Source organism: Mobula birostris, chromosome 24 (genome assembly GCF_030028105.1).
Source record: "Mobula birostris isolate sMobBir1 chromosome 24, sMobBir1.hap1, whole genome shotgun sequence".
Taxonomy (NCBI): domain Eukaryota; kingdom Metazoa; phylum Chordata; class Chondrichthyes; order Myliobatiformes; family Myliobatidae; genus Mobula; species Mobula birostris.
Window position 1 is genome coordinate 17,740,207 of NC_092393.1, and position 26,372 is coordinate 17,766,578.

At 42.6% G+C, this 26,372-nt stretch overlaps 1 protein-coding gene across 14 annotated transcripts in view; it reads left to right on the forward strand.

Annotated features, from left to right (window-relative positions):
- The first annotated feature begins 1,262 nt into the window (after window positions 1-1,262).
- pts (6-pyruvoyltetrahydropterin synthase) overlaps window positions 1,263-26,372 on the forward strand; it is a 75,191-nt gene continuing 50,081 nt past the window's right edge. For 7 of the 14 annotated variants that reach the window (XM_072242352.1, XM_072242351.1, XM_072242350.1 and 4 more), the window contains exons 1-6: window positions 1,311-1,508; window positions 5,110-5,189; window positions 7,060-7,082; window positions 9,027-9,083; window positions 9,299-9,369; window positions 12,918-12,996. In XM_072242352.1, the coding sequence (XP_072098453.1) occupies window positions 1,414-1,508; window positions 5,110-5,189; window positions 7,060-7,082; window positions 9,027-9,083; window positions 9,299-9,369; window positions 12,918-12,996 (405 nt within the window). In that variant the 5' untranslated portion in view covers window positions 1,311-1,413. Of the gene's footprint in view, window positions 1,509-5,109; window positions 5,190-7,059; window positions 7,083-9,026; window positions 9,084-9,298; window positions 9,370-12,917; window positions 25,753-26,372 lie in introns of those variants that run through there. The other 7 variants (XM_072242346.1, XM_072242344.1, XM_072242356.1 and 4 more) reach the window with 6 other exon arrangements.

The window sequence follows — 26,372 nt, forward strand, 5'->3', positions numbered from 1 at the left end:
TGTTTCACATGCCATCTAGACAGATCATTCCTTACTCAAGTACATCAAGATGACAAAACAGAATACAGTATTTGTTGCAGTTACCGATAAAGTGTGGTGCTGGTAGACAAGTAGGTTGCAATGACACCAGTGAGGTAGATGAGGAGATTAACCTCATCTTTAAGCATGCAAGGGATCCATTCAGGAGTTTGATATCAGCAGGATAGAAGATGCCCTTGAGCCCAACGCAGTTTGGTCTCCAGCTTTTGTATCTTCTCCTGACGGGAAGAGGAAGAAGAGAATATGACTGATTTGGGAGGGGTCCTTGATCATTTAAGGTGATTTCCTGAGGCCACAGGAAGTGTAGGCAGAGTCAATGGAAGGAAGGCTGGTTTGCATCATGAACTCAACATAAGGTCAAACTTCTGCAGTTTAGTGGTACAGTACATCAGAACCACTGCCCACTTCCTGGTGTTATCCAAGTTAGCCCCTTCAAACTCATGGAACAAAAATCCAATACTGTAAGATGATCAAATATTATTTGATCAGACCAACAGGGAAGTGAATGGACATTGAACCCATGAAAACTACCTCACTACTTTTTATTTATTTAGTTTGCACGACTTAGTTGCCTATTTATTAATAATATACTGTATTTACTGTAATTCCTGGTTTTTCTCTATTATTATCATTATGTAATGCATTGCACTTCCCCCACAAAGTTAACAAATTTCACAACATATACCGGTGATACTAAACCTGATTCTGATTCTGAAGTGTCAGGACTTGAGTAGAGATCCCTTGGCTAGCTCACTCTTCACATGTTAAGGGGCACAATGGTGCAGCTAGTACAGCCACTGTTTGGTGTATTAGACTAGGGACCTGGATTCCAGCTCAACCTTCAAAGCAGCTTCTATGGAGTTTGCATATTTTCCCTGTGGTTATGTGAATTTCTCCTCATCCCAGAAACATGCAGGTTGGTAAATTAGTTTAAATTGCCATTAGTGTATAGACGAGTGGTAGAACCTGGGACTGGGGGTGATCCTCAGAATGTGGGAAGATTAAAAAAGGTGTCTGATGGATGGTGAGACAAAGAGCTTGTTTTCGTGCTGTAGCTATGATCTATATTTAGATATGATGCAGAGCTGTACCCCCAAAACCTCCAAATGTGTTTTGATTGTTTCAGTATCTGCATCTTATCTACACTTTCCACATTTTCTCCGGCCTCGGGGACAGCGAGACTTGCGTTCACAACTTCCTGGCAAAAAAAAGTGACGTTCCGTATCGAGCTGTAAACATTTCGACAGAACGTGGGGATTTTGCCCAGAAGATCACTGTAACGTTGCCTCGTATTATCGTGCGTCATTGGCGAGAGCGTATGATTTACAACGTGCAGGTGTCAGCCAACTGAGACACAAGATTATAGCTGTTGAGATGGAGGTGGCAAATGCGGAAAACGGAGCAAGAGCTCGCAGAGTGGTGCGGGTCACAAGAGTGGAGTCTTTCTGTGCAGCTCATCGCCTCCACAGGTAATTGAACAAACACGTCGGCCGCAGTTTCAGAATGTGTAATTCAAGGCAGAACAATGTATCTGCAATATCGGAGGACATCGGTATAAAGAAAAGTATACGTTTCCCTCTTCTGCCTGCGGTTAAATCATTTGTAGTTTTTTTGTTGATCTCGGAGCTCACGGGAAGGAGTGATCCTAAACTACAAATCCCAGAACCGAGGGGAAGTCTCTCCGGTACGGGGACGTGACGCTGTTTCCTTCCGTTGTACGAATAAGCGAAAGCGCGGCCTTCATTTCACTGTGGTAAAGTTAAGGTTGAGAGACTCTTACTGTGATTGTCCAGACGGCACTTGCAAATTGCAGAATAAATCCACGCCCAGGACGTTAACAAAACCAAAAAAAAACTGCTAGAGACTCTCGGTAGGTCAGGCAGCAAAAGCAGACCAGAGTTCATGTTTCGAGCGAAGATCCCTCGTCAGCCCCAAGTTACCATTTTTAATTTCAGATTTCAAACAGCTACAGGGTTTTTTTGGAGTTTCATCGACTCTGAACCTCCGAATGATGTTTGGCCCTAAATAGCCGACTGTTGAGATTATTTAATTTCATAGATGACATATAAAATTGCCTTAGAACCGAATATATTTTTTTAAAATAATTACACATTTGACTACATTAACAGGGCAGATTGTTTTTAATGCATTGTTATTGTATGCACTTAGATATTTTAAACTTTTTTTTTTCTCTTGCTTTCCTTTAATTGATTCACTGCTGGTTAACTTTTCCAGTAGAGAGAGAAAACATTGGCATGGATAAACAGGCTGACCATTCACCCATTGATGAGGAAAATTTAACACATCCTTCATCAAAATCACATGATATGTGAATTCATCTTTTGGGCAGCACCGCTTCTGACTGATGCTAAACAATTCACATGGATTTCCCATTTGGGAGGGAATTGACTGCTTCTGGAGAAGGTTCAAACTAAATTGGCAGCATGGATTGACGAAAAACATGTCCATAATCTTCATCAGCACTGGTGACCACAGGAATGTGGACTTAGCCCCTTGCTCTACTTGCTTTACACCTATGACTGTGGCTAAGTACAGCTCCAACACCATATACAAGTTTGCTGATGACACCACTGTTGTGGGCTGTATCAAACAAGATGATGAATCAGTATACAGGAGGGAGGATGAAAATTTGGCTGAGTGGTGTAATAACAACAACCTCTCACTCAGTGTCAGTAAGACCAAGGAACTGATTGTAGACTTGAGAGGGAAACCGGAGATCCATGAGCTAGTACTCAGGTGGCAAGAGGGTCAGTAATTTTAAATTCCAGGGTGTCACTATCTCAGGGAACCTGTCCTGGACCCATTATATAAATGTAGTTGCAAAGAAAGCTTGACAGTGCCTCTACTTCCTCAGGAGCCTGCTGAGATGCGGCATGTCATCAAAAACCTTGGCAAACTTCTATAGATGTGTGGTGAAAAGTGTGCCGACTGGTTGCAGTATGGCCTGGTATGGGAACACCAATGCCTCTGAGCAGAAAATCCTATAAAAGGTAGTGGATTTGGCCCAGTACATCGTGGGTAAAACCTTCCCAACCATTGAGCACATCTACATGAAACATTGCCGTAGAAAAGCAGCATCCATCGTCAAAGATCCCCACTAACCAAGCCATGCATTTTTCTCACTGCTGCCATCAGGTAGAAGGTACAGATGCCTCAGTACTTGCACCACCATGTTCAAGAACAGTTACAGTATTACCCCCTCAACCATCAGCCTCTTGAACAAAAGGGGATGACTACACTCATTCTGTTTCTGGTGTTTTCACAACCAAAGTGATGATCTCACTTTAAGGAATCTTGATCTTGTTATTTCATACTCGTTATTAGACCAGAATTAAGCCACTTAGCCCATTGAGTCGGCTCCGCCATTCCATCATGGCTGATCCCGGATTCCACTCAATTCCATGCACCTGCCCTCTCGCCATATCCTTTCATGCCTTGGCCAATCAGAAAACTATCAAATTCCGTTTTAAATATACCAATGGACTTGGCCTCCAGCACAGTCTGTGTTAGAGCATTCCACAGATTCAACATCCTCTGGCTAAAAAGATTTCACCTTATGGTCTTAACTTGTGGGTTGAGTTGGTGGTGAGGAAGGCAAATGCAATGTTAGCATTCATTTCAAGAGGTCTAGAATATAAGAGCAGGGATGTGATGTTGAGGCTTTATAAGGTACTGCTGAGGCCTCACCTTGAGTATTGTGAACAGTTTTGGGCTCCTTATCTGAGAAAAGATGTGCTCACATTGGAGAGGGTACAGTGCAGGTTCACAAGGATGATTCTGGGAATGAAAGGGTTATCATATGAGGAACGTTTGATGGCTCTGGGCCTGTACTCCCTGGAATTTAGAAGGAAGAGGGAGGAGATCTCATTGAAACCTTTTGAATGTTGAAAGCCCTAGACAGAGATATTGGAAGGATGTTTCCCATGGTGGGAGAATCTGGGACAAGGGGGCACAGCCTCAGGATAGAGGGGCATCTATTTGAAACAGAGATGCAGAGAAATTTCTTTAGCCAGAGGGTGGTGAATTAGTGGAATTTGTTACCACAGGCAACTGTGGAAGCCAGGTGCTTGGGTGTATTTAAAGTTGAGATTGACCATGCCATTAAATGTTATGGGGAGAAGGGCAAGGAGTGAGGCTGAGAAGAGTGAAAAAGGATCAGGCATGGTTGAATGGTGGAGCAGACTTGATGGGCCAAATGGCCTAATTCTGCTCCTATGTCTTATGGCCTTATGGTCCTTACCTCTGTTGTAAAAGGTCACCCCTCAGTTCTGAGGCTGTGCCTTCTAGGTCTGAGTACCCGCACCATAGGACACATCCTCTCCACATCCACCCTATCTCGTCCTTTCAACATTCAGTAGGCTTCAATGAGATCCCCCTCCACATTCTTCTAAATACAGTGAGTACAGGCCTGAAGCTGCCAAGCACTCCTCATATGTTAACTTCTTTATTCCCAGAATCATCCTCTTGAAACTCCTTTGGACTCTCTCCAGTGACAACACATCCTATATGAGATATGGGGCCCAAGTATGGACTGACTAGTGTCTTATAATGCCTCAGCATTATCTTCTTGCTTTTAAATTCTCTTCCCCTTGAAATAAATGCCAGCATTCCATTTGTTCTGAACCTTACAGACTGAACCTGTAAATTAACCTTCTGGCAGTCTTGCACGAGGATCCTTAGTCCCTCTGCACCTCTGATGTTTGAATTTCTCCCCATTTAGATAATAGTCTGCACCATTGTTCCTTTTACCAAAATGCATTATCATGCATTTCCCAACACTGTATTCCATCTGCCACTTTTTTGCCCATTCTCCCAATTTGTCTAAGTTCTGCTGCGATCACATTGCTTCCTCAGCACTACCTACCCCACCACCAGTCTTCGTATCGTCTGCAAACTTTGCCACATAGCCATCAGTTCCATTATCTCATCATTGACAAAACAATGTGAAAAATAGTGGTCCCAATACTGAACCCTGAGCAACATCTGTAATGTATCGAATGACTATTTTTCAAAAAAAGATATGCTTGCCATTTTCAACTTGTTTTCCAGTAATTCCTTGAGTGCTGAGGAGAACAAGAGAATTTTTGGACAATGCAACAATCCAAATGGTCATGGTCATAACTACAAAGGTCAGTACGTGATGAATGGCTTGTTGGTGTAAGCATATAGTTCAAGAAGCATATGATTAACAATTGACTGAATCCAGATATGGCATGGGATCTGTAGCTGGTAAACTCCCTCAAAAGAGTTTGATTATTGTTCTCAGAAGAGCTGTGGTGCTCCTCTGTGGATCGGAGACAGATGTGTGAGCTTCAGGAGCCACTGAAGCACAGAGGGGTGGATAGACTCGACTATGGAGTCAATTATATAGCTAATTTGGGTTGTATTTTTTTGTTTCACCGTTAGTGTGTTAGTGTCTAGCTTGTGATGATCCTGGGCTAAAAGGAGCTGAATGGCAACTATTTCCAGGTCCCTTTGCATCATTTTGGAGATTCAGACAGGTGGGAGACCCAAATGATGGAATCAGGAGAAACTCAGCCAGTGAGCAGCATCTGTGGGAGGAAAGGCAAGGTAATCTTTCAGGTTGAAACACTGCATCAGGACTTGTAGAGGGTTTCAACCTGAAATTCCTTTCCTCCCACAGATAATGCTTGACCTGCTGAGTTTCCCGTCAGATTGTTGCTCTTCTGGTCAACCTTTGTGCCACTACGGTGGAGCATGGGTTAATTCTCTTTACAACGGAGGTTGCGGGGGAAATTAGCACTATGGTCCCCTTTCAGTTCTCCTGAGGTAAACTAAACAACGGATGGAGCTCCTGTATATCAAATCCCAAACTCCCGATCTTGTACAGAATTGCCATCCATTCACAATTTCCCCCCCATATGACACAGGCATTACTTGCTCATCTCCCTTCTCCCCCTGCCCACAAACCAGCCCTTATAGAGCTCGTATTCTATAATCCTGATGCTTCAAGCACCTTTCCAAGCCCCCAGTGGAGGCCCCCAATTCCCATTACCTAAAGCCAGGTCCTATTGCTACCTCTCCTGAACCTGCCTTGGAAACTTCCTCGCCTATCCATTCTCAGGCCTTCATCAGACTATAGCAACTAACCTGCTCTTTACTTCTCACCAAGCCATTAGGCTGGGTAAGCACACTTCCAACCATAAAGCCATACAACACTCATTGAAGTCTCAGCCTTCAAGGGCCATCTAGCAAACCCATCTTATTGCATTAGAATTGGTATGAGAGTGATCCACTGCATCAGCATGCCTTGCAATGGAAGAATATTAACAATGTCTGTGATCCTTGATTGGAGTCAATGCAACAGTGAACTGTTTTCCAGGGAAAACACACATTGGCTCCTGCCTGCAGCTGATAAAAACTGTTACAAAACAGCTTCAGTTGGGTAGGTCACCAAATCTGCTTAGTGTTACTGCACATGGCCTTTGCTCTTGATCAATAATTTATCAACCCAACTTTCTGGAGATCCCTTCCCTCAGACAAGCTTCACTGCTGGAGGAGTATCATTGGCATATTGTTTCCTTGTGTTGCTCAATAGCATTTGAGAAGGTGTGGTGCTGGGGAGGGAACCAAGCAGTTAGTAAGCAAAAACTGAGGTGAGTAGATTGGCTAAAATCGAGTGATCAAGAATGCTGAAATCCATGCAAAACATTTTTTTCTTCCATGCTGTCTACTGGCTCCAGTGAGATCAAGTTCTGGCGCTTTTCAGAACTACATCTGCACATCTGTGCCATGGTGCAGTGGACTGTGCAGAATTTAATCCGACCTTTATCTTGTGTATTTATTGACCCTCAACTAATTCTCAACCTTTTACTAAAGGTGTTGTGCTTGTTCCTAAGTTGAAATTCTATATTTTAGAAAAATCTGAAAACATATTCTACAAAGAAGATTTTATCTTTTGAGTGGTTTTCTAGTTTCATTTCAGCAGTTCAATTTCTGGTCTGAATGTTCTAACTCAATATAATTTGTGTTTTACAGTGGAAGTTACTGTATGTGGTGAGGTGAGTCGTGAAATTGCTGGAAACTGTTAAAATGATGCAAGAACTACATAGAGTCATAAAGTCATACAGCACAGAAACAGGCCCTTCAGCCCAACTCATCCATGCTGCCCAAGTTGTCTACCTGCACTAGTCCCATGAGCCCACATTTGCTCTATATCAGTCTAAACTTTTCCTATCTATATAGCTGTCCTAGATCCTAAATGCCTTTAAAATATTGCAGTTGTACTCACCTCCTTATAGTTTTTACAACTTTTTTATGACGAAAAGGAATGTGACTATCTGACTTACCTGTGCCCCGATGATCTTATCAACCTCGACAAGGTAATCATTTAGCCTTTCACACTCCAGGGATAAAAAACCATAGCCCATTAAGTTTCTCCTGTTAATTCTTAGCTGCATATTTCCCACATAGCATTAGGTCTTGGCATTATTTTTATAACATTAGATGCACCTTTTCAATGGTCTTGAGTCACACAACCTGTCAAGAGTTCAGTAACTTACACTAAAGAGACTGTTATTGCTTTAGAGAAAAGTAAGAAAAGTAAAGGCTGCCTGTTAATGATTCTTTAGTACAAAAATACTCCAGAAATTGACTCAGTGTCTGAAAGCCTTTGACCTGTTGGATACCAATTAGGACAAAAAAACAGCCATTTATTAGCTACTCCTAAACTAGACATGTTTCAACTGAATTATTTTAATATATACCTTTAGAATCAGAATTAGTGTTTCAGGTTGGAGGCCTTTGTCAGCTGGTAGAAGACATATTAGAGGCACATCAGTGAAGAGTCAACATTACTGGAAATGGCTAACCTAAGTTAACATTCCTTCTGTATTGTCTAGGAGTCTGGAATTAAATTAAACTCTCAACCATATCTACAAGCAACATGAGACACAGGTCTGCTTATAAGTACAAACATGGAAGAAGTGCACAATCAGGTTGTGGAATGAACTATCCAGCTGAATGAATTTGAGGGCAGTGATGTCGTGGTAAAGTTGTACTCTTTGAGAAGCTGATCTCTCTCGTCCCCTGGGCTGAGGCATGAGGTAGAGAAGGGGAAGACAGCCCTTACATTGAGCGAGGCTTGATCACAGCAATGAAACTTGTGTCTAATCCAAACTGAAAATTGTGTCAGGAGTTCATCTTGGCTGGTGCTGGTTGTTGAGGAATCATCAGTTATCAGAAACTAAGATATCCAGGAATAAATGAGTCAGCTGGATATTGTGAGAAATGGAAAATGGCAAAAGTAAATACATTTTTGAGTTTTGCTAAGGAGACAGACTTGAAACATTAACTTCACTTCTTTTTCCACTGTTGCTAGCTGACTTGTTGAGCCTTAACAGTATTTCCTTTATTTTTTTTAGATTTACAATATCAGAAGTTTCTGTTTTGATTTTCACCAAAGTTAGCATTTCTGGTTGAATGTACGAGGGGTGATTGATAAATTCGTGGCCTAAGGTAGAAGGAGTCAGTTTTAGAAAACCCAGCACATTTATTTTTCAACATAGTCCCCTCCTACATTTACACACTTAGTCCAGTGGTTGTGAAGCATACGGATCCCTTCTTTGTAGAAGTCAGCATCTTGGACCTCCAGAAAGTGGTCCACAGCAAGGGTGATTGATACGTTCATGGCCTAAGGTAGAAGGAGATAAGTTATTAACTTCAAACTTTCTGCATAATCACTTAAAGAGTTGAACTGCATGTGCATATAACGAGAGCTGTATAACTCTTCTCCTTCTGGACTAAGTGTGTAAATGTAGGAGGGGACTATGTTGAAAAATAAATGTGCTAGGTTTTCTAAAATTCACTCCTTCTACCTTAGGCCATAAACTTATCAATTGCCCCTCGTATTTCATGGGTCATCATACTGGCTCCATTCAGACTTTCTATTGTTCATTAGGGAAACTGGGGAATTTAACTTCAAATTATTTCATGATTTGTTTCAGGTCAATCCTATCACTGGTATGGTGATTAATATCACAGAACTGAAGGAACACTTGCAGGTGAGTAAACTGAGGAAGAATTTTTATTGAGTGAGTGGGTGGGTGATTCACTCTGCCCTGTTGTGTTGTTGAGTGGCCAGGATGAATGACCATGTTAGTAAATAGTACCTAAGTTAATGAATTACCCTGGTATGGCTGCTGTGTCTAAACCTTTCAGGAAAGCAATATTTGTTCCAATACTGATATCAAATCCTTGTCTGATTTTTCTTTAAAAGGAAGTCATTATAAAGCAGCTTGACCACAAAAACTTGGACAAAGATGTTCCATACTTTGCTAATGTTGTTAGGTAGGTATATAGCTTTTATCTTATATAGAAGATTCTATGTGCACAAAAACCTTCTGTGTGTTTATGACAAGTAGAAAGGTGATAAAGAGTAATTGAGGGTATTGTATGGATAGGGATGTTAATGCTGAGGAATATACAATTAGTCCAGTTTCGGTATTGCAAGTCTAATTGAAATTAGAGAACAATTAGAATTAGAATACTTGAAGTATTCGAGTTAGACAGGATCTACAGGGAGGGAAACAGAGTTAATGTTTAAAGTTTGTGACTTTGTAAAGGAGGGTCGTTGACTTGAAGTATTAGCTCTTTCTTTCCCCACAGAAGCTGCTTGATTGGAGTGTTTGTAGCAATTTCTGTTTCTAATCTCCAGCATTTGCAAGCCTTTGCCATTGGATTGAATTCTGCAGTAATACAGTTTCTTTTGGTGCGAATGACAGTGAGGAGGAAGGATTTGGGCAGCAAGAAGATGTAAATAGCTGGTCATTTGCATGGACAAATGGCAAATTGAAATTATTCCAGGGAAATGTGAGGTAATTCATTAGGGGAGGAGCTGCAAGGCAATGAAATATGTAATATAAGGGTGTACATTTCAAGTGTGCAGGAACAGAGGGTCTTGGAACATATATGTAAGGATACTTTAAAAATAAAATAATGGGTCAATAAGGTTAAATAACAATAAAATGACAACTTTTCCCAGAGGAATAGAATATAATTAGGCCACAGCCTGAAGCCTGCATATATTGCTGTTCATCACCTAGCATGAAAGTTGCAATTGCATTGGAGATTATATGCCAGAGGTTTACAAGGATTTTGCCAGAATGGGAAAATTGTAGATATTAAGATTATTCGGATAAACTGGAGTTATTTGCTCTGAAGCAGCAAAGGCTGAGAAGGGACTTAATTGAGGTGAATAAAATTGTGATGGTTCTAGACAGATAAGTACAGTGTGTATTTCCTTTGACAGAGCGATCAAAAGCCAAGAGAGATAATCAGTAGTAGAAGGCGTAAGGAAAAGGCAAAGAGATTGTTTATCACGTGGAGGTCATAATCTGGAATTCTATATGAAGGGTCTTAACCCTAAATGTTGACTACTTCATAATCTGGAATTTCACATGAAGGATCTCAGCCTGAATATCGACTGCCTCATAATCTGGAATTCCACATTAAGGATCTCAACCCTAAATGTCAATTGTCAGTTTCCCTTCGCAGAGCAGCTGAGTTCCTCCAGCATTTTGTGGGGTTTTTTTGCTCCAGATTCCAGCAGTTCAGTCTCCTCACATTTAAACAGTACCTGAACATGTGCACAAACAGTCATGATATTCTGGGCTACAGATGTAGTGCTGGTAGCTGGGATTAGGCAGGTCACCCTTTTTAGGATGATATGAATGTGAAGGGCCATTTCAGTATTCAAAATAGTTCTGTTGTTCAGTACAGCAGGGCTGAGCAGCCAGTGATTACTGGAGGAACATAACAAGTTAGGCAGTATCAAGGAAGAGAAGTGGACTGTCAACATATCAGGTCAAGACCCTTCATCTAGATGGGCTGATCAGTGCGGATGAAGGGTTTTGATCAAAACATCAACTGATTAACTTTTCTGTTAAGCTGAGTACTTTTATTGTTTTTGTCTGAATCTCCATATTTCAATACCTTCAGTGTCCTGAGACTCAGTGTTTTCTTTCAGAGAGTCGTTGAGTACTCTAGCATAGAAACGGGCACTCTGTCCCACCTAGTCTATGCTGAACTGTTATTCTGCCTAATCCCGTCAACCTGCACCTGGACCATAGCCCTTCATAACACTCCCATCATACAGCTGGTAAACACCCCTTAAATTTTGAAATCAAACTGGCATTTATCACTTCACCTAGCATTTCATTCCACCCTCTGAATGAATAAGTTCCCACTTAGAGTCTCCTGCAATATTTAACCTTTCACCCTTAACCTGTGACTTCTAGTTCTGGTTTCACAAATCCTGCACAAGGACTTCCAAGTCCCTTTGCACTTCAAAAGATTGAATTTTCTCTCCATCTAGAAAATAGTCTTTCCTTTTATGACCATTCACTTTCCAACACTGTATTCCATCTGTCACTTCTTTGCCCATTCTCCTAATGTGGAAGTCCTTCTGCAGCCTCCCTGCTTCTTCAGCACTACCTGCCTCTCCACCATCTTCACATCATCCACAAACTTAGCCCCAAAGCCATCAATACCATCTTTCAAAAGTAAAAAGAAGTGGTCCCAATACAGACCACTGTGGAACACTACTAGTTACCGACAGCCAACCAGAAAAGGCTCCCTTTATTCCCAGTCTTTGCCTCCTGCCAATCAGCCAATCTTCGATCCATGCCAGTATCTTTTCTTTAAATACCATAGGTATTTAACTTGTTAAGCAGCCTCATGTGTGGCACCTTGTCAAAGGCCTTCTGAAAATCCAGGTACACAACATCCACCGATTCACCTTTTGTCTATCCTGTTCGTTATTTCTTCAAAGAATTCCAACAGTTTTGTCAGACAAGATTTTCCCTTAAGGAAACCATGCTAACTTCACTCTATTTAATCATGTGCCTCCATGTACCCCGAAACCACATCCTTAACAATTGACTCCAACCTCTTCCCAACCACTGAAGTCAGACTAATTAGCCTATCATTTCCTTTCTCTCTCCTCTCTCCCTTCTTGAAGAGTGGAATGACATTTGCAATTTTCCATTCTTCCTGAAGCATTCCAGGATCTAGTGATTCTAGAAAGATCATTACTAATGTCTCAAATATCTCTTTGGCTACCTTAAGGCAGGAGTGCAGGGTATAAGGCATAAAGATTGCTGTAAACACAAAAGGAATCTCTCAAAGATGGGTGTACCCAAAATATTGTTGATGGGATGAACGTTATCTGAACAGGTGATATGCAATAGGTGATGTCTGCTCCTTTGAATATGCCTGAGTGAGCTTCGACCTTAAATGACACGTGCACAAAAAATCACAAACAGAATTCTAGAAGGGACTTCTTGTGTGCTAAGTACTTAACTGTATTTAGTAACAGAGTTTTTGATGAAATTCAGTCAGATGTAGTGCAGTACCATTAGATAATGGATTAGTACGTTAGGTTGGTGTTGCGGGTCACACGAGATGAAACCATGTAGGCTTTAGGTCTTCTCTGTTTTACTGCCTTCTGGGGCATTGAGCTACGTGCAGATTCCATGTTCATCTTGCATACGGTATGTTGTGAGCCTGTTGCTCCACTACCTATGTGAATCAGTATACCCGTTATTACCCTTCTTGGGAAATGTTTAGATTGATCCTTCTTAAGCTTTAATCTGTCAATTTTAACTTTCCAGAAATATGTTCAAATTGCTTTGATTTTGACTTGTAAAGCAGCACCATATAGCAATGTACTTAGAGGCTTACTATAGACAGGTTTGACATTGCACATTTCAAGATTGATGTTTGCCTACTTTTTCCAGTCCTGTAGCCATGATGTGACTAAACTACCCAAGTGCAGCTAGCAGGTAGAATAAACTCAGAACAGCCTGTATAACTGACCATCTTATGTTTCTGCATAGTACCACTGAAAACATAGCCATCTACATCTGGGAAAACCTACAAAGACGCCTTCCACCAAGTCTACTCGATGAAGTGAAGGTATATGAAACCAAAAAGAACATTGTTGTGTACCGTGGAGAATAAGGAAAATCCTCGTTGTGATTTGATAATGTTCTTGTCGTACCGTGATCTTGTGACGCAGAATTTAACCCCAGCAAAGACTCTGCATTATACCTTTATTAACTTATGTTGACTTCTGTAGAAATTTACTAAGATTAGGAATGAGAACCCCAAAACGTTCCACAGTCCATGTTGACATCCAGTTGTTGCTGAAGAGACGCTAGAGTTTCTGCATCTACTGCCTTCCCTGAAATTTAATTCCATTTGTTCACTCTTTGGCTGAAGAGGAATTTTATGACATTTGAATTTATATCTATTTGCCCTACACTTGCTACTTGATTTAAAGTAATTGGGTTTATGATCATTCTTTGTTTAGTTAAGCAGTAACAAAACAAGTTGGTTGTTACTTGAAGCACTGTAATCTCAGCATTGCAAAAGGGGGAAAAGAAGGCAGAAACTATGAAATTGGATTTCTGCCGTAAATTACAATGTTATTTTCAAGCTGTGAATGGTGAATGGTTACAAAGAACTGCAAACTAAATCTACTTTTCATGAAGCTATTTCTGTATATTGAAATCAATGCTGTAGCAGTTGCTGAAAGCCACTCAATCATGATATTAACGTAACCAAAGAAATCAGAAGTAGCAAAAAGTAATGTGGCGGAACACAGCGAAAAAAAATGCGTATCAAGGCTGAGAGAAAATGAATTTACAAAGCATTAACTGACAGTCTAAAGTAAAATTATATGGCTGTTCAAAGTAAATTTTTGTTATCAAAGTACATATATGTCGACATATACAACTCCCAGATTCTTTTTGTTGTGGGCATACTCAGTAAATCTATAGAATAATAACCATAAGAAAATCAATGAAAGGCCGTCCAAGTGGGTCATTGAACCAGAGTGCAGTTTACAACAAGCTCTACAAATACAAAAAGTAATAATAATAATAATATATAAACAAACAATAAATAGAGAAAATGAGAGGAGGAATCCTTGAAAGTGAGTCCATTGGTTGTGGGACCATTTCAATGATGGGGCAAATGAAGTTGAGTGAAGTTATCTCCCATAATGAACTGGGGCCATATCCACTCCTTTTTGCGGGATTTCCCGTTCAAAGGCATTGGTATTTCCATACCAGGCTGTGATGCAGCCAGTCAGTATACTCTCCACTACACACCTGTAGAAGTTTGTTGAAGTTTTAGATATTATGCCAAAACTTTTTAAAAATTGATGAGGATTTCTTAATGCTGCTTTTTGTCCGCTATCATCTTATAATGTACAAAATTCAGACTAAAGAGAATCCTATCAATCTGTTTTTCTTCTGTTTATGTAGTCCATTATAAACAACGTTGAACGATTTTGCTATATACAGATGTCATGAAGTCTTACCCATGAGGAATCTGGACCGGGAACTTCCTGGCTCTGTTTCTCTTCCACCGGTATCATTTCCTTAAGATATTATTTGTATGTTATAAGGTCAGGAAGAGGTGCAGCGCCATTTATTTATTGATTGGTAATAGTTGCATCAGAAGTTCACAATATATGATCTGTATTATTAACACAGAGCTCTCCATGGAATTCACTGCTGTGAAAGACATGAAAGTTGCACGATAAAAAAGCTCCCACCTGCAATATTGTTTTGAATGTAGAAAATAATTTCCTGTCATTTATTTCTATAGAATTTTCTTGCACCTGCTCCAATCTAATCATGCTTCTGTAAGTTATCATTTCACAGTGCCTCAGTGTGAAACCCAGTGGCTGCTGCAGATTATATGGACATAGTCATAATCAAGATACTGCTTTGGAGGTGGAGATAGATAAAGAGGGGATGTTCCCATGGAGAATCATGCCCAAGACAGTCAAGGAATGGTCACTTTAACAGTACTGAGCCGTTCTTCCATGTCAGTGCAGTAAAATGAATGAAGGAGCAGTGTAAGACCAGAAGACGTAGGAGTAGAATTATTCCAGTTGGCCCATCGAGTCTGCATCATTCAATCATGGCTGATCCTTTTCTCCCCTCCTCAGCCCCACTCCCCTGCCTTCTCCCCGTAACATTTCATGCCATGTCCAGTCAAGAACCTATCAATCTCTGCCTTACATACACCCAATGACCTGGCCTCCGCAGCAGCTTGTGGTAACAAATTCCACAAATTCACCACCCTCTGGCTAAAGAAATTTCTACACATCTGTTTTAAATGGTCGCCCCTCTATCCTGAAGCTGTGCCCTCTTGTCCTACACTCCTCCATCATAGGAAACATTCTTTCTGCATCTACCCTGTCTAGTCCTTTCAACATTTGAAAGGTTTCAATGAGATCCCTCCTTCTAACTTCCAGTGAGTACAGACCCAGAGTCATGAAATGTTCCTCATATGATAACCCTGTCATTCCCTGAATCATCCTTGTGAACCTCCTCTGAACTCTCTTCAATGCCAGCACATCTTTTCTTTGATGAGGAGCCCAAAACTGTTCACAGTACTCAAGGTGAGACCTCACCGGTGCCTTATAAAGCCTCAGCATCACATACCTGCTCTTGTATCCTAGACCTCTTGAAATAAATGCTAACATTGCATTTGCCTTCCTCACTAGTGACTCAGCCTGCAAGGTAGCCTTTAGCAAATTCTGAACAAGGAATCCCAAATCCCTTTGCCTCTCATATTTTTGGATTTTCTTCCCGTTTAGAAAATAGTCTGCACATTTATTTCTACTACCAAAGCGCTTGACCATGCACTTTCCAACATTGTATTAAATTTACCATTTTCTTGCCCTTTATCCTAATCTGTTTTAAGTCTAATGTAACCTACCTGGTTCCTCCACACTACCCGTCCCTTCACTAATCCTCATATCACCTGCAAACTTGGCAACAAAGCCATTTATTCTATAATCGAAATCATTGATATACAGCATAAAAAGAAGCCAACATTGACCCTTGCAGTTCACCACTAGTCACTGACAGGCAACGGAAAAGGATCTTTTTATTCCCATTCGTTGCCTCCTATCAATCAGCCAATGCTCTAACCATGCCAGTAACTTTCCTGTAATACCATGGGCTCTTAACTTGGTAAGCAGCCTCATGTGTGGCACTATAACATCTTCACAACCACTGAGGTCAGGCTAACTAATTTCCTTTCTGCTGCCTTCTTTCTTAAAGATCGGAGTGACATTTGCAATTTTCCAGTCCTCTGGCACCGTGCCAAAGTCGAATAATTCTTGAAAGACCATTACTAAAGCTTCCACAATCTCTACCACTACCTCTTTCAGAACCCTAGGGTGCAGTTCATCTGGTCCAGGTGGCTTAGGTGCCTTTAGCTCTTTCAGCTTTTGAGCAGCTTCTCCCTTATAATAGTAAGTGCACTCACTTCTCTTCCCTCATACCCTTCAACATCTGGCACAGTGCTCATGTCTTCCACAGAGAAGCCTGATGCAAAATACTTATTTGTTTCTTCTGGCATCTCCTTGTCCCTTGTTACTATTTCTTTCGTCTCATTTTCTAGCAGACCTATATCTACTCTTTTATTTTTTACATACTTGAAAAAGCTTATAATATCCACTTTGATATTGATTGCTACCTTGCTTTCATATTTCATCTGTTCCTTCTTAATGATTCTTTCAGTTGCTCTCTATAGGTTTTTAAAAGCTTCCCGATCCTCTTCCTGTTTTTTCTCTTTGTTGTATACCCTCTCTTTTGCTTTTACATTAACTTTGCCTTCCCTTGTCAACCACGGTTGCACTATTTTGCCATTTTAGTATTTCTTTATTTTTGGAATACATCTATTCTGCACCTTCCTCATTTCTCAGAAACTCACACCATTGCTACCCTGCTGTCATCCCTGCCTGCATCTCTTTCCAGTTTACTTTGGGCAACTCGTCTCTCATACCACTGTAGTTTCCTTTACTCCACTGAAATTCTGCTATGTCAGACTTTACTTTCTCCCTATCAAATTTCAAGTTGAACTCAATCATACTGTGATTACTGCTTCCTAGGGTTCTTTTACCTTCGTGGAAGGCGGGGTTTGTACCATCTCTTAAACGGCAGATAAGGTATGATAATGCTTCCATAAACCAAGGGTGTGTCAAGAAATGTAGAGTACAAAAGTAGAGCAGTGGAGATGATTTAGCAGTAAACAATATTTTACCAATAAACTGAAAAATAACGTGGGTGTCACAATGGCGGGGGCATTGGGAGCAAGGGTGGACCCAAATGCAAGACATATCTTGTGAGGTTACTTAGATTTAGTTTATTGTTCGATACCAGGAGAGCTAGGCAGGAGCAGGTGAAGTGAACTGGACAAGGACTCAGGACTACGACTAGGCTGGGACCAAGGGTCTGGGCTTGGTCTCGGAATTGGCTCCCAGACTAGAGGAGACATGAAGAGGCTAGGGTATAGACTCCGAGCCCGAGACTGGGCAAGGACCCAGTACCTGGGTCTTGCCTCGGGCTCAGACCCCAGAACCAGGCATGGACATGACATGGGCTAGGGAGAGGAGGAACATGGAAAACAGAGCCTCAGTCTCGGGAGAGCTGGTTCATGGAACCATAGACATACACAGAACACAGAGTCGGGACCCCTCCTTGGGTACAGGACACAGGGCCGGGACTCACACACAGAGCAGAGAGCCGGGACCCCTCCTTGGGTACAGGACATAGGGCCGGGACTCATGACCCTCCGCGAGGCAACGGCAAGACGGCCTGACTTACCCCATGGAGGCGAGGACAAGACAAGACAAGACATGACTCCCCGCGGGGCAATGGCAAGACAGCCTGACTTACCCACGGAGGCGAGGACAGGACAAGATATGACTCCCCATGGGGCAACGGCAAGACGGCCAGACTTACCCCCACGGAGGCGAGGACCGGACAAGACAAAATATGACCCCCCGTAGAGCAATGGCAAGACGGCCTGACTTACCCCAGGGAGGCAAGGACAAGACAAGACAAGACCAACACGAATGAACATCAGACAGTACCTATCTAGCTCCGGCGATGGAACTAGACTGAAGTGCAGATGAGGGCTAGAGGCCAGAGGGACAGAGAAGGGATTCAGACAAGGGAGTAGGACAGGAATCACAGACCGCCAGGGCCAGGACTGACTCAGAACTGGGAAGCCACCAGGGCCAGGACTTGACTTGGTGCTTGAATGCCGCCAGGGCCAGGACTTGACTTGGTGCTTAAATGCCGCCAGGGACAGGACTTGACTTGGTGCTTGAATGCCGCCAGAGCCAGGACATGACTTGGTGCTTGAATGCCGCCAGGGTCAGGACATGACTTGGTACTTGAATGCCACCAGAGCCAGGACTTGACTTGGAGCCTCCAGGTAGTGGCGAGCTCTCGACTCAGCCCGGGAACAGTAGACAGCGGTTCTTGATTCCCTCTGGCAGGTTAACTGATGGACCCACGTTGGTGAGGAAACTTTGCAGGCTCGCTTTGGCAAGGTAACTGGACAGGGTTGCTCTGGTGAGGGGAGGCGAATTACCGGCACTCGATTCGGCAGAGACTAGGTTTGCTCCGGCCAGATGACATCGGCACACCGTACCTTGGATGACTTTACAGACACTTCCACCTGAACAGCTGAAAGCCAGAGACTATAAACTACCGGTTCAGCCGAGTGTTATTTGCCTCTAATCACCAAAGTCGAGGGACAGGGGAAAACAGGGAATCAATGGTCCGGATCATAACATAAACAAGGTAAATTTAAAGGGACCCCAATCTGGACCATGACAGTGGGACCACATAACATGAGAAAACAGATACTTAGCACAGCAAGGTAACTGAAGGCTAGGAGCATCTGGTTGAGGCTAGCTGGTTTGACAGGTAAACAAGGACTGTGGATAAGAGCTGGGTTTAAATAGGTTGCAGGTGATGAGTGGCACGTGACTCCTGTTAGTTCTGTGGAGACTAGATCTGTGCTTGTGCAAGCCTGACAGGATTCCCCACCCCTTACTACCAGCACTTGAATCCCAGGCCCAAATGGGTCAGGTGGAACTCCTCAATGAACAATGGATCCAAGGTGAAACTGGACAGCACCCGAGATCTCTCTTCCAATATATAAACTTCCCAGTCGACCAAGTCTACGTCCTATCCATGATGATGTGAATCCATCAATTGGAGAACCATGTACACTGTTCTAGAGGTGCAGGCTCAGGTGGGTTGGGTGGACCATAGGCAACTGGCTTGAGGCAGGACACATGGAATGTAGGTGTGATCCTGTGGGAAAGTGGCAGCTGTAGACTGTAAGTAACTGGATTAACATGATGGTAATCTTGAAGGGACCGATGAAGCAGGGCGAGAGCTTGTGGGAGTTGGTGCACAGGGGCAGATCTTGAGTGGATAGCGAGACACACTCCCGAGGCCAAAGTAGTCTAGCTGTGTGCCAATGGCAGTTAGTCTGGCAGTAGTAGGGGCAGTTTGCAGCTAGGGTGGCTCTCCTTGCTCTCTTCCAAACATTCCAGCATTGGTGAACCAAGGCCCTAAAGGATGGGATCTCCACCCCAGGGAATAATGGGGCTTGGTAGCCACGAAGGACTTCAAAGGGTGACATACCTGTGGTAGAGGTGTGGATTGTGGGACAGTCCAATCCAGAGAAGATACTTCTTCCATGTGGAAGGGTTGGAGGCAGTGAAACATCACAGAAACTTCTCCACTTGCTGATTGGCTCCTTCTGATTGACCATTGGTCTGCAGATGATAGCCAGAGGACAAAGTCACTGAAGTGTGGAGGAGGAAACAAAGCTCACCTGAAGACAGAGGGGTATTGTGGGTCCCGGTCCAATACAATGTCCTGAGGGAAACCATGGAAGTGAAGTACATGTTGGAGAACTAGGTCTTCCATCTCAGTAGCTGGCAGAAGCTTGGGGAGGGCAATGAAGTGGGCCACCTTGGAGAACTGGTCCACCACTATCATGATTACCATGGCCCCAACAGAAGGTGGCAAAGCTGTGATGAAATCCAAAGCGATGTGGGACCCTGGACTTTGGGGACCAGTAGGAGCCTCTGGTTGGAGATTTAGACTAGGCACATTGAGGAGAGGCAGCAATGAACTGACATACATCTGCTATCAGGTGGGCAAGAAGAACCAGTATTGCAGAAGATCCAGAGTCAGTCGTGCACCTGGATGGCCAGAGAGTGGTGAGAAGTGGACCCACTGCAATGCCATGGTGCGCACGGCTGCTGGCACGTACACGCAGTCGTTAGGTGTGTCAGCCACAGCAGGCTTGTCCTGTAGGGCCTGGCAGATCTGGTTCTCAGGATTCTAGATGGTTGGGGCAAATCTCTGCAAGGATGGAGTGATGGGATGAGTGCGGATCTCCATTTCAGCTGGGTCTGCCTTAGTGTTCTTGGAGCCAGGTTGGTAGGAAATGATGAAGTAGAATTGATAAAAGTAGAGGGCCCAGCGAGCCCAACGTGGGTAGAGTTGTCAGGTCTGCTGAATGGATGTGAGGTTCTGGTGGTCAATCCAGATCAGGAAGTGTTATATCTTGTAACTCCAAAACATTCAATTAATTCTAAGGAAAACAAGTCAGCTGAGAGATGTATGATTTAGTTCGTTCTTTAATGAGGCATGTGTGTATCATGTGGTGGACTCATGATGTAAGCAATTTACATATTTTATATAGTGCATAACCCATAATGAATTATTTAAATAAACAAGAATGCTTAAACAATATATATATATACAATATTGCTGAAATATTAAATACACAAACTCCTCCCTGTTTTAACTATAAACTTCAATTCAATACAAAAGGCATCTCAACTGTATACACAGTATACCATATAATACAATGACTATACATTCAACACACACACACACACACACACACACACACACACACACACACACACACCACACACACCACACACACCACACACACCACACACACACACACACACACACACACACACACACACACACACACACACACACAATGTTGGGGAAGCTCAGCAGGCCAGTCAGCATCTTCGGAAAAGAGCCAACAGTCCTGATGAAGGGTCTTGGTCCGAAATGTCAACTGTGTACTCTTTTCCAAAGATGCTGCCTGGCCTGCTGAGTTCCTCCAGTATTTTGTGTGTTGCTTTGGATTTCCAACAACTGCAGATTTTCTCATGTTTCTGTTATTGAAAATTAAATCATCTTTTGTCTTGGATATTGCCCATGATAGGATATCTGTAGCCTCCGCGCCCCCCCCCCCACCACCCCCCAGGGTAGAGAATTCAAAATGTTCACAAAGATTAAAACTCCACTCATCTCAGTCCTATATTGCAAATACCCTCTCCAACCAGGGCACACATTCTTTGGCATCTACTGTGAAGTACTTAAGAATGTGTGTTTTAACTTGCACCTTTTAAAGCCTTGCAGACAAAAGTGAACAGTAAATCTAGCAAAAGTTAAGTCTTCATTAACAAAAGAATGGCATTAACAAATGTGACGCAGATGTATGGGTTCCTCTGTTGGTGTTTTGCATGTTCTGCAATATAGATATGGCACTGTGGCAACTCAGAGTTAGACAGACATACTGTCCCCCACCTCTTCACACTCTTGAGTAGCTGGTGGCACAATTGCAAACAGCTTCTCAAAGGGACAGACTTCTATAGAAGCAAAATGCTTCCAGCCACGCAATGATGTGAGTGCTCTAGGGACTTGGAGTGATCAGGGATGTCTGGTAATGTAATTCTCACATGAGATGTGGACACTAGGTGACTACTGCAGAGCGTCCAGAGCTGAAACAAACCACTCCTGGGAAACTTCAAGGAGGCCTGCAATGGTACATCCAGTATCTTCTAAATGTAGCTTCCACTATAGAATGATACTGCAGAGGCTGTTTGCCACAACATGCACCTTTTGAAAGAACTGATCAATTAATTCCAGTCTACAAGAAAATCAAATAATTGAAGAATCACTTGAGACCCAAAGCTGGAGAGAACTTGTGTGTGTTCCAGTCAACTACTCTACAAAGAAAACATCTTCAAACTTTTCCTTTTCCTCCCAGTTTATTACAAATGGATATTAACAATTGTGTTGCAAGGTGCACTGGTAGCAGACCCAAATGCAAGACACAGACACTGAAGTACCAGGAACAGGACTAGGTTTGTCAAGAAAGCAAGGGAAGAAACAACGCTGGGCCTAGACACAGGCCCTGGACAAGACAAGGACACTGGGCCTAGGCTAAGACTAAGACTAGGAAAGTGGGACCTGGACGAGGAACTTGGAACTAGGAGCCTGGGGACTAGGACTCCGAGCCAGAGACTGGACAGGGACCCGGAACATGGGTCTTGACCCGGGCTCGGAACCCGGATCCAGGCAAGGACTTGGGACTAGGAACAGACTAGATATTAGATAGTACTGGGAATATGAAGCCTTGACTGGGGCTAGACGAGGTACTTGGACGTGGCTTGGACTAGATTGTGAAGGCACGTAGTCCCCTTTTATTGTCATTTAGTAATGCATGCATTAATAAATTATACATTATTTCCTCCGGTGTGATATCACAAAACACAGGACAAACCAAGACTGAAAAAACTGACAAAACCACATAATTATACATATAGTTACAAACAGTGTAACAATACCGTAACTTGATGAAGAAAGTCCGTGAGCACAGTAAAGTTCAAAGTTCCTCAGGTAGACGAGGCTCTTGGACTCGGCTTGGACTAGACCAGGCACTTGGACGCGGCTTGGACTAGACGAGGTACTCCAGGGCAGGACGAGGCTCTTGGACTCGGCTTGGTTAGACTCTTGGGTACCCAGCCGGGGCCCTTTCTAGGACGCAGGGCGGAGATGCTTTCACAGGGGCGGGACCCTTTCTAGGACACACAGCCGGGATGACTGCCAAGGATACTTGCCGAGGGAACTGCCGGGGTAAACTGTCAGGGATTCGGATGGGGACAATCCATCACAGGACGAGAAACTCCAGCACAGGACGAGAACACAAAGCCTTGACATGGACAGGACTGGAACACAGCGCCTGGAACTTGGAACACAGGAACACAGAGCCGGGACCCCTCCTTGGAAACAGGACATAGGGCCGGGGCTCTACACAGAGTCAGGACCCCTCCTTGAGAACAGGATGTAGGGCCGAGACTCTTCTAGACTCAGAACATGAGGACACAAAGGGACAGTTCCAAAGTCAATAATAGATTGTTCCTTATCTTGATGCGACAAGGGTCCAGTCTCTCTCCGGCGGGTTCACTTGACGGGGAATTCTGGCAAGGTAGCAGGTGAGGATTCAGAAGGAAGGGGAAAGGAACAGTCCAACAAGGAGTCCTTGGTTTGCCGAGGTAATTATGTGCCAGCCCAAAACGAGAATCAGGTGCCTCAATTAAAGCACCCAATTGAATAAGGGAAAACAGGAAAACCCGGAATAATGAATCGATGGGCCCGACCGTGAACTGGAATGCGGAATTCACGGACCGGACCATGACAAACTGATTATGTTCATTATATGCATACCCAAGCAGATGCTTTACGAATATTGAAATGATTTAGCCATCTTATGGACAAATGATAGCTCTGTGTCATCCTATGATGCAAGCCAGACACCCTGTTCACTGTTTCTGAACAAGGGCAAGAACTGTTTTGTCTGGCCTTGTACATCCAGCTCAACCTGTCTCATTGCCAGTAGGGGGCCTGGCTGTTTAATTCTGTCCATGAGACTACAGAAGTGGAATAAGGTCAAATTCCACAAACTTAGTCCTTTGTCCATATCATGACAATGCTCTCCATTTTTGCAACGTCTACTTATGCATTGGTAATTGACTAACTGTAGGATTGATGTTTTCACTTTCACCGCCTGTAACACAATTCCCTTTAACTCAATCGTACTGAGCATCAATACTTTCCCATTTCAGACTGTAGTGTCTTTTCAGCTGCATTAAGGCATAATGTACACCAGATAAGTCGAAAAGTTAAGAACAAATAGAAAATGTTGGAAACATTAAAGAGATCAGGCAGCATCTGGATCAAGAGAGTTAAAGATTCTAATTAAAAACCCATTGTTAGAAAAAAGTAACGCTTTACAGTACCCCCCCTGGGGTAGCAGGTGAATATTCTGTGTCCCCTTTAAACTAACATGGAATCTGGTTCCCAGGCTCCCTGTGACTGATGAGGCTCTGTTTCCTGCACTCTATTTAAACATATCAGGTTCACAAGAAAACTTATTATAAGACTGTCTGGTATGGCTGTTATTTATTCAGATGTGTCAATTATTTAAGATTGTCTAATGTCTTTAAACAGAAATATGAAATAAAAGTAAGTTACAGTATTAATGGGAATAGCGTTCAATACAGAATAAATCCCCATAAGAAATTCTGGCAGTCCAGCACCATCAAAGTCCTAAGAATATTGTTTTTTTATTGTCATTACAAGGATTTATTGTGGCTTAAAACCTCTGCTACAGGCTGACCGTGTCATTCATTGTTACACAGATACTAAGCACAGTGCATGATTGCCCACTCCAGGAGATTCACAGTACTTGCAAGAGCAATACAGAGGTTAATATAAATACATGGAGATTTCTAAGCAACAAGTTTAAGGATTTCATCCCTTATGTTATTTCTGGAATTTTATATTTAAATCTTTCTGACTTGCCAAACTCAGTGGTGGGGAACTAATTCTTTGCACATGCACTCTCGAAGGTCAGCCATCTCTGTATCTCCCTATTATCTTTTAATAAATGTCAGCTCATAATTTGAAGCAGCAAATTTTTGATTAAACTATGAATATACCAGGATTTCTGACTCCAAAAGGTTAATGGAAACAGGAAAGAACATGTAATGCATTCTCATGAGAAAATATCAAGTTCAATTCTGTTCTTCTGAGAGAGAGATGTTGAAGCTGTCACCATAATCTCTCTGGCACCAGAGGGTGCCAGACTTCAGACAAACCTTACACTTAGAACAATAAATTACTTAAAAGGGTGTAAATATTACTTATGCAGATGTGCAGCAAGGGGTACTGCCCCATCATTAAGGAGCCCCACCACACAGAACATCAAGGAGGATGTACATGAGTCTACCGACAAACTATCAACATTTTAGGAAAAGTTTCTTCCCCTTTGCTGTGAGAGTCACGATTCATGAACCCCTTGAACACTACCTCACTATATTACATACAAGACCAGAACCATGTCACTTAGCCCATCAAGTCCACTCCACCACTCCACCCATTATCCCCCTCAACCCTACTCGTCTGCCTTCTCCTCATACCCTTCGATGTCCTGACTAATCAAGAACCTATGAACTTCTGCTTTAAATATACCCAATTACTTGGCCTCTGCAGCCATCTTTAGCAATGAATTCCACAGATTCACTATCCTCTTGCTAAAGAAATTCCTCCTCAGCTCTGTTCCAATTGGATGTCCTTCTGTACTGAGGCTGTGCCCTCTGGTTGTAGACACCCCTACAACAGGAAACATCTTCCTCACATCCACTCTGTCTAAGCATTTCAATATTTAATAAGTTTCAAGGAGATCACCCTCATTCTTCCAAATTCCTGTGAGTTCAAGCCCAGAGCCATCAAATACTCCTCATACCTTCACCCTTTAGTCCTGGAATCATTCTCATGAACATCCTCTGGATTCTCTCCAATGCCAACATACCTTTTCTTAGGTAAGTGGCCCAAACTTAGTTTGTCACATACCACATCAAATGTGGTCACAGGAATAGGAGATCAATCAACATTTGGGATATTTGTGTACTCAGAGAGTCAGCCCTCACAGTGTATTTTGGGTGACTGGGATCTCTGTCCCAGAAGCTTTTTGACCATCTGTGTGAATTACTTTGTCCCTGCAAAGGTATTTGAAAAATGTCACTTGCAAATAATGTCAACTAATAAGAAAACAGAATAAATGTTTGAAAACATTGGGGTGGTTAGAAATGTCAAGGAGAATAACAGAAAGCTGAGGTGACAGAAAGAAAACTAGAATTCCTTCGTCAGCCTTTGGTTTTTGCAATGGACAACTTGTTGGTGTGTTCTTTTAGTTTGTAACAATTGTACCTGAGTTAGGAAATCCTCTTCCTATAGATGCTGCAGGGCCTGCTGCATTCACCAGCATTTTTTGTGTGTGTTGTTAGGAAATCCTTTGCAGTTTATAAATCTTTTGGAATTTGGAAATAAGACCAAAGATGATAAGATATAGGAACAGAATTAGGCCAATTAGCCTATCGAGTCTAGTCTGCCATTCCATCATGGTTGATCCAATCTTCCTATCAGCTCCAATCTCCTGCCTTCTCTCTTTATTGCTTCATGTCCTGGCCAATCAAGGATCTATCAACCTCTGCCTTAAATATACATAAAGATTTGGCCTCCACAGCTGCCTATGGCAATGAATTCCACTGATTCACCACTCTGGCTAAAGAAATT